Raw genomic sequence first — 9,565 nt, 5'->3', positions numbered from 1 at the left:
CAAATGGGTTTGTTCTAGATAACTACCACAGATAAAAGTAGTTTAACTGCGGCACACATCAACTGAAAAGGGGGTTGGGAAGATGAAAGGGAGAACTATTTGAGGAAACGACACCGACTTCCCTCCCCACCCCACCCCCGCCCAGGCCACGGATGAAATCCGTTTACAGAATCATAAAAACCCGGTGACGGGTTTACACGTAGTTATCTGAATATGTAAATACATGTGTTCAAATACATTCTTCTCCGTGTGAAGGAAGAATTTATTGAGAAAATTCTCTGTGATTTCCTTTTTCAATTAAATCACAGGATAATAAATGGGAGAAGACTGCCTGAAATATACTGCAACTACAGTAGTAACACATGTCCCATTATAAAGACGTGGGCATCGATGGAGCCCGATTCATTATCGTCACGGTTTCCCCAAAAGCAACACAGATCCTCCGATTAAAATATTCCTTTGACATGCTTCTGTATTCGCAGCCTGCAACGGAGAGCTCACTAACATTATTTCTTGGGCTGCTTTTACAGGCAGAATTGATCTATTCGGGGAAAAAAAGCAAGCCCTTTAATTTCAGATATTGTGTGGAGTTTATCAGAGAGCAGAGCTGGGCTTTAAGAGGCTCACTAGTGGTTTCTGGTGGTTGCTATAACGAGCTAGAATTGGGGTAGATTTTGGTGGAGGGGAAAAAACGCACAAGAAAAGACAGAATCCAGAGTAGCGGAGACTTTGTGCCCCCGTTGGAGAGATGGTTGAGTCCTCGTCAAGGTTGCTGTGGTATCCCAGAAACACCATTCACTCCGAGCTGTGACCGCGCACCAACAACAGCAACAACTCCACTGCGCCGGGCTGAGGAGCAGGAATTAGGAGCTCGCGAATAATATGAAAGGGATCCGCAAAGGGGAAAGCCGAGCAAAGGAATCCAAACCCTGGGAGCCTGGCACGCGAAGATGCGCTAAATGTGGCCGCCTAGACTTCATCCTGATGAAGAAAATGGGGATTAAAAGTGGATTTACGTTTTGGAACCTCGTCTTTTTATTGACGGTGTCTTGTGTGAAAGGTAGGTCTGCTTTGGGGGTCCCCTCCGCTTTGGAGGAAGGTGGGCTGACTTGGAGAGAGGCTGGCAGCTTACTTTGCAATTTGCACCGATAAAATAATCTGATAATACTAAAGAAGGAGTTGATTCACAGCTCGTTCTCCCCCCCTCGGATAGGAAATGCATTTTGCTTGCCAGATTTGGTGTTCAATGCGGTGATTGAGCTTGTGCTCAATAAATATTCTTGCAGTATGCTCAAACGAATACGTGAGTGGGTTAGTATAGCCTCTAACTAGTGGATACCCAGGCAGAATTCCTCTGCAAGACTTTTCTTAGTGGTGAGGATTACCTTGATTTCTGCTCAGATCACTAGGGCTTGAGGCTTTGGGTGGAATATATATATTAAAGACGCTGGTCTAAATGCTTTTTAACCCTTTCAGGGAAGAAAGTTATCGACGTGCCAGGAATGTGTTAATTTTAAATGCATTAGGGCACAGGGATCTTCCAAGCACTGCCACACCAACATGAATGTCTGCATGCATATGTATGTAAATTGGGCTTCTATGCAATGTTGAATGTAGGGGAGCTTCCCTAGGACCTGTGGTAGAGGTTTGGCAAAAAAATGAGGCTTTCGAAGGGTCTGAAATACCATGAAGTGTAAAGAACCACCTTAAGGGATGAATGAAGGTAGGAGGAAAGTCATTAGCTGACGACCAAAAGAAAATCCCCAGCAAGTCTCAGCGTTCAGACAGGTAGAGTGAGTGTCACATGCACAGACAAGGGGAGGGGGTAGGTGGGATGTAAAAATGTATTCCCAAGCAGGAAGGCAAGGGACAGTCAGGATCATGGGATCCATAGCTCTCTTCCACAACTTCTCCTGCACGCTGCTGCCTATTAATTGCTGCAAAGAATACTCAGGAGGTGTTTATGACTCATGCCATCATTTTTTGAACAATCACCTCTCCATACTCATGGCAGCTCGAATAGACGCTATGGATGTCGCTTTCAGTGAAGCTAGTTTCAAATCCCGGGTGTCTGTGTGTCGCGGGGGGGGGGGCGGGGGATCGCGGGAAAGGGGGTGCTGTTTTGGCCCAGGCGCGCCAGGGCTGTCAACACAAACTGGACGCTTCTTCCTTTGTAAAGGAGTGCCTCTCTGAACCGCAGTCGGGCCGCGTCTCTATGAAACAGTTTATTGTCCAGCTTGCAGCTGGCTGTCCCCCCACGGAAGGCGGCTCATTTGCATTCAGTGGAAATGATAATTCGTGTTTTGGGAGGAGGGAGCTGGAGAGGTTACCTCTCCCTCTACTATGACCAATGATGGGTGGCATGTCTAGAATTTTAATTTACATGCCAAAATGCCAGGAAGTCAGTCGCCCCGGTCTCTGTGGCAGCAACTGCCTTGTAATCCCAACCTGCTCCTTAAAGCTTGATTTTTCTTTTCTCTCTGGGGCCTCAGAGCAGCTCTGAGCCGAAAATCTTGTCCTAAGTGGCACAACTACACTGCCTAATGTACAAAACGCGGCTCAGGTTGCTTACAAGGTTTCTTTGTCGCTGGCTCGATGTGTGAGGAGCCACACATTTATGCTTAGCTCGCCTGCCACTGGGAGTTGGTGGTTAATGGATGGCCCTGGGGCTGCCTGCTAGACGCGCGCTCCGCGTGGGGGAGGCGCGAATAGCCAGCAGCAGCCCTGGCAGAAAAATGTGAGGGTGGCTCCTGTGAGAAGATGACCAGGGTTTAAGTGCGAGTTTTCATGTGACACCTGTTGAGCCAAAACACATTCGAGGGGCAGATGAGGGGGAGGGACGTCTCTGAAGCGGGGCGAGCATTCCAGCCTGACGAAGGCTGATCCGCGCAGCCTGCAATTAGAGCCCCGGCTGCCCGCACCTACCGTATTTTCCGAATGAGATGCGCCGATAGAAACGAAAGGCGCGTTAATTTACTTTGGACTGATATAATCGGTTTAGCTTTGGAGATATTGAGAAGGAAGAGTATGTCATAGCCTTCTTTGATCCCGTGCAAAATCAATATTCTACAGACTATACGTAAAAAACATTTTTTTTCAATGTCAATAAAGTTATTCATTGTCACTCATCGGGCACTTGGAAGGCATCTCCTACATTTTACGACTTGGAATACTATCCCCAAATTCTGAGAAACTTGCATAGGTTTTATGTTTTAGACCTGCTGTCAATCTCTGAATGATGCCAATTTTGATAGTTGCTTTTTACTCTCCGTTTCCTCATTTTATTTTAATTTCACCTTTCCTAAAGCCAAGATTGATGCAATGCCTTAAACGTTGTTTGCCCCAATGTCTATGCTCGCTTTTGTCTTCTACACTTTCTTCTGGAATGTGAGGTCCACGAAAAATCTCAGACTGGGAGCCGTTGTAAGGATTTTGCAGGTTCTAATCTAGACTAGTGTGAGGGTCCAGAAGTCCGGGGCAGGCAGTTTTCCACGTGAACAGCTCTAGCCACGAGAATTCCACCATCTGCCTACGGTTTTCATCCCTCCACCATCTCACCTTTGGTTCCAACAGCAATGACAAGGAGGCTTAGTGGGAGGAAACGCCTCGGAGGGTCAGATAAAGTGGTCTTAGGTAGGCCTGAACCACTCGGGTGGGGCTGAAAAGGAAAACAACCTTTGATTGGCATTTCATTTCCACTGTCATCATGTGAAATAAAAGGCTGTGGAGAGCACCAATTTGAGGCGTGGGACAGGGCAGGTGCTGCTTAGACTTGATCCATGCCTATTTCAAACTGAACTCCCCTCCCCCGCACCCCACACACACGCACACACGCACACACACACACAGGCAGAGGTTTCTGAAATGCCTCCAGCTGCAGCGTGTCTGTTTAGGTCTCACCCAGAGAGAAACTGTGAATCTCCAAGTCGTGCTTAAGCGTCCCGCCCATGTAAAGAGACACCCATGGGATGCTTTCCCACGCTGCTTGTCAATGGATCCCAGGGGAACACACACCGTGCAGCGAAGGTACCGCGAAGGCACAGATCTCTGAGTAGGCAGCAGGTGGGAGACCCGGTGCAGTGTCGCGCACCCCACGCCAGAGCGTCTTTCCAGGGATTCTCGCCAGAGCGACCTCGCGAAGGATCCACGTTTCTGCGTGCTCTGAGACTCCAAGGAGATACTACTTCTGCCACAGAGGTCTTTTGGGAAAGTGGAAATCGCATCCTCTCCTGCAGTTAGTTGCTACTGGAGAGGGGCGCGGGTGTCTTATGAGGGGGAAGAGCTGCCAGAGGCGCTCTTTTACATTACATTAGCACCTTTTACAGACGCCCGCCCAGGTGGCCATGTCCGGAGCTTTCAGCCCCGCGTGTGTCCCGGTGACTGACACCCACAGTCCTCGCCCATAAGGCGACAGTCTTTCCCAACACGTCAGGAAAAGATCTGTCTTAGCTTGAGAGAGCTTTACAAAGGGGGCTGGGGGAAGGGGAATCAATGTCTTTTCAAAACAGTAACAGTAAACAAAAACCCACCTAGCCAAAACCATTATCAAAACCCTCCCCCCAACACTAGCAAGACTGAGAAACCCACTGAAAGGTAAACTTTGTGTTTGAGTCAGGGCCCCGTCCTGCTGTAGTTTGGACAGGCGCCCCTCCCTTACATCTATTTCCTCTGGGAATACTCATTAATTTCTTCAAGAAGATCAGCCTCCCTGAATTTTCATAGACAACTCGAGGTTGAAGCTGGGTGGGTGACTTGGCTCTTGATGTGCGTGTGTGTGTGTGCTTGCGTGTGTGTGTGCGTGTGTGTGTGCTGCTGGGAGGAGGACACATGAATTGACACGGAGAAGCGTTTAGGCGGCTCCGAGGGTGGGTGTGAGTGTATCCTAGGCGGAAACGCCTGGCGGGTAACAGTGCGTTAATGTTCCCAGGACTCCAGATGGTCAGTGGCGCTGCGACCACTGCTGTCACGATGAAGCAGAAGTGCGGAGGAAGCTCTCTTTCTCCAGGCGGACCGCAGCGCTGTCCTCACTCAAATAACTTATCTAAGATGCACTCGGGGAGTTCTGAAAGCGCATTGGGGAAACAACGAGTGGGGATTGTGGCTCCTCTACAATGTCCCCGTCCCCCAGATCCGTTCTACGACGAGGGAAAGGCCAGCAGGAGGGCAGCCCCCGGCTCAAGTGCTGCAAGGGCTTAGTTAGACTCTAAGGGAGAGAGCAGAAGAAATTAAACAGCACAGTGCCATCTGAGTAGCCAAGGTGGTCTTCTCCCAGCCCCGCTGGAGTGACCAGCTAAGGGGCTGACACAGGGGCACGCACAGGGATTGCTGCGCATTGCGGAATAATAATGAAGGAGGATAACCAAAGGAAGAAAGATTGGCTCAGGCATGAGGCTGGTTCTCTTCTCCCTGAATGCGGTCCTGTCTTTGGGGAGGCTTTGCACCACCGAGTTGCTAAGTTAACCCAATTTACCGGACTGACAGGACTTGAGCAGTTACCAGAATTCGGAGCTGGACTTCACTGGACAGTTAGCTTGTTGAAAGCGCTCTGAAATGTCCTTTTGCAGCACCGTACTTTCCGGAATCATCTGGTTGGGGAGGAGGCCGGTGCTGCATCACGCCCTCATTGGAAGAGTATGTGAGCAGAAATAATTAAGGAGAAGGTTTCAGCATCTTGAAAACCTGATGCCAGCTCCCTTGAGATCCTTCAAGGAGAAAAAGAGTAGAATTACTCAATAAATTAAGTACTCCAGGAGCAAAGGCTTCGTTCCAGTAGTTATTACCGTTCATGATCTTAATTAGCATTTCTATTTGTAGGGTAGCTGAATTAATTTGGAGTATACACGTCTTTTCCCTAAACACAAAATTTGGTGTCTACAGAACAGTGAAATAACACATAGACACCAAATGTCATCTGTACATGGTTGTAAGTACAGTAAAACTCTATCATAAATGAAAGCTGATAAAACAAAAAAACAAAAAAAGTAGGAGAGGTGTGCAGTTAATAATGCCTTTGTATTCATGTGGGGAAAAAAAAAACTCTGACCTTAAAACGCTTTTCTAAGATCTCAGATGCAAAAAAGTGGAAGGAACTAAAGTTTTACTTCCTTAGCCTCCAAATATACTTCTTCATGTGTTCCAAAGGGTGTTTCTCTTCTACTTATCAGGGGCTTCCGAAACGGCTTAAGGATATAAAATACCTTCAATATTTGTCTATTTTAAAGCACCAAGCATATGCCTGGTAAGGCACCAGTTCCTTTAGGCAACATGACCTTTTGAGAAAATACGCCATCTTGTACTTTGAATTCCAAGATTTGGGAAATTAGAAATAAAATGGTTGTAAATGACAGATTAAGAAAAAATGTGTAAGATACAAGTAAAATCTAAGAACATTTTAGTTTATTTACATGTACATTAAAACATAGGTTTAGCTATTTTTTCCCTATCTCTTTCTTCTGTTCCCTTTACTCATAATCCAAAGGAGTATATAATTTAGAATACAGTGGAAATATTGATTCGGACTTTGGATGAGTATGAGAATGGTGCCATTACAGACACTGTGGTTGCCAAATTCATCTTTCTGCTCTCAGAGTGAGCAGGTGGGTGATTCACGGTATTTCCAGGTATACCTATCTCCATGCTTGCAAGGTTTTCTCAGAATTGGGCCCCTTGTGAGGCTCTTATTCTCTTCAGGAACATCACTTTTAAAAGTATCACAGAGAAAAATCAATTTGTTGAAGACCTGCCGGTATTCACAGCCACAGTGCTGAGGATCACCTTTCCTTCTCTTAAGGCCCCAGTCTTGCAGCCATCAAATGTATTTCATGTCTTAAGGCCCTTTGCTAAGCTGTTGTTTGGTGCTGGTTAAGGAATCCTAACGATTAATATTTTCTATATAGTGATAATTTGTAGCCAGCAACCTAATTTGAAATCTCTAAAATGTCCAAATTTACATTAACATATGTATTATATACCTGTGCTTGGACGGAAAATAACAATGGTAATTATGTGGCATTAGATATCATCACGTTATTCAGTTTAGGCCCTTAAATGTTTGGACTACAGTGATTTTCAAAGTGTTCTCCAACAAGTCGTACCAGCATCCTCTAAAAACTTTTTAGCAATAAAAATACCTCAGTTTCCCAGATAAGGTCTGTTGAATCAGATGCTTTGGGAGTTGGGCACAGACACTGATGGTTTAAAGAAGTCATCCAGGTAAGTCCTGATTGCACTCTAAAATTTGAGCAACACTACAGTAAAGTGGAAAGAGCAAGGGCTCTGCAGCCACTGAAGGTCAAATAATGATTTTTGCCAACAATTATCTTTGGACTAGCAATTCAACTTTCCTAAGCTTCAGTTTTATTATCTGTAAAAAAAAAATACATAACAATACCGGGGGTTTATAGGGAGATGACATAAATCACATACCTAGCCCAGTGCTTGCCACTAGTAGCTTTTGCCAATATTATTCAAATAAACATGCACATGCAAAGCCTGTACGAACTCACACTTTATCTCTAACACCACCACCTTCACTTTTCCGTAACAGTAAATAAAAAGTGTAGCCTCTTCTCACTAGCTATTATTTCACTTTGGCTAAGTTCCCAGGCCGATACGCAGCTGAGAAACACTCTGAAACTGCTGCTTATCACCTTTACACATTTACTTCTGGTGCTGGCTATATGAATAAGGGGCAGACTCACAGCTAAAAAAAAAAAAAGAAAGAAAGAAAAAAATGCTACCTCTCCTCCTGTGCTGATTTCATCCCTTGCATTCTGATATTGATTTCTTTTAATAGTGATTGATTAATGTACTAACATGAATTTGTTCATTCATCTTGTCACAAATCATGACATTCATAGGTCCTTAAATATCAGCTAGTTCACTGCTCGTATGTTTTACAATAAGCACAAATGCCAAGAAAGGATAAGTAATTTTTGGTAGTTTGCAAAGACCATTAATTCCAGAACTGAGACTAGATGACAGGGCATTCAAGCTCATGTTCAATTCTTTTTCTACTTTATCTTATCAATTTTATTAGAAAGTTAGCTCAGATGGCACCAATGAAGATAGTCAATCAGAAAAATTAATATTTCAGTCCTATATATCAATTAGTATTAGTAATTATATGTTAGTGGTAAAATTTTAAAAATGATAATTACTTATTTGGTAGAAGACAAAAGGAGATAATTATGGAGTGAAAAACTTTTCTAAGACTGATAGAATGTGTACTTCAAATAAATAACTAATTGTATCTTCAGTAAAGTTTATTTCTTGACATTAGAAGTCTATAAATAAAATCAGTGTATTGACTTTTTCATGTCTCAAAAGAACGTTGAGGGGCAGTACTTAAAATAAAATTTTTATTTATTTCTTATAATCTGTAGACAATTTCTACTTAAAAGGTTTTAAATCTAGAGAAATGGTTCTTTCTTTATTTTTTTATGGGTTTTATTATGTTTAAGTCATATTTACATGAGATTTATGTATTCGCTCTGGTTATATTTTCATCTGCATATTTTTTCACATGATATATATAAGACAATTATCATTCAAAACTTTATAAGAAACAATAATACATTTTATAAATATTTTATAAATATTAATGGTATAAGAACAATCCATACGTTATCAATTTTAGTGATAGTTGAAATATTTTTAAAGTCATTTTACTATATGGGAGTAAAATTTGCAAAGTTAATAAATTCTACTCTTTGAGGAGTTGAAATGTTCAGAAAATGATTGAAATATATAAATAGTAATGAGTGAATCCCTTAAAAAGCTAAGTCCATAATGTTTAAGATTATGAAGCTTTTCTTTGCTTGATGTTAGCAATTTTTAAAGGAATATTAATGATCATGAGTTTAAAATAATAGGGAGGATTTTTTAACTATGACATTAAAAAATATGATTAAATACCACTTTGAGAGGAAGTTTGTAAATGGAAACAGACTCCATGAAGTAGACTTATTACATCCCAAATAACTAAAAAAAGCAAGGGCTTTTGCCATAGTTTTCTGTTATACAAGTTTATCTGGTTGACTCCAGAATGATCAGAATTATTTACTATATAGAGGGGATATGAGACATTCTTATGTTTTGGGAAATGGTACCAGGATAAAGTTCTTTGTTGTGTCTTTTCATGTGTGATGCTTTATGCTAAGCCCTTAACTAAAGTGTCCTTTACATCTCAAACAGTTCCTTTCTCCCTCTTCTTCCTGTATTGAATTCTAATAAGTATCTTTGAGATAGCTATTATCTCCTATATAGAGATTATTATCTCCATTTTCAAATAATACACATTTTTCTGAGTCCAGAGTTCAATGTTTGCCAGGATCATACAGTTAGCTAGTGGTTAAGTGAAATCTGAAAGAATAATAGATTCATAAGCCATAGACTTACCAAAATCTAAAAGAAAAATGTAAATGACTAAGTTACCAATTAAACCTCTTCATTTTTAAGAGAAACATTGAAGCCCTGAAAATTTAATTTAGAAGAAAGCTTAAGATCAATAGTCATGATTAGACAGATAGATAGATAGATAGATAGATAGATGGATAGATAGATA

At 42.5% G+C, this 9,565-nt stretch overlaps 1 protein-coding gene across 1 annotated transcript in view; it reads left to right on the top strand.

Moving 5' to 3' along the window:
* Positions 1-797: 797 nt before the first annotated feature.
* Positions 798-9,565, top strand: part of CSMD3 (CUB and Sushi multiple domains 3) — a 1,221,229-nt gene continuing 1,212,461 nt past the window's right edge. The window contains exon 1 of the mRNA XM_054498903.2: positions 798-1,060. Coding sequence (XP_054354878.2) covers positions 883-1,060 — 178 coding nt within the window. The 5' untranslated portion in view covers positions 798-882. The remainder of the gene's footprint in view (positions 1,061-9,565) is intronic.

This window comes from Pongo pygmaeus, chromosome 7 (genome assembly GCF_028885625.2).
Source record: "Pongo pygmaeus isolate AG05252 chromosome 7, NHGRI_mPonPyg2-v2.0_pri, whole genome shotgun sequence".
Taxonomy (NCBI): Eukaryota; Metazoa; Chordata; class Mammalia; order Primates; family Hominidae; genus Pongo; species Pongo pygmaeus.
This window is presented reverse-complemented; position numbering and strand designations above follow the sequence as displayed.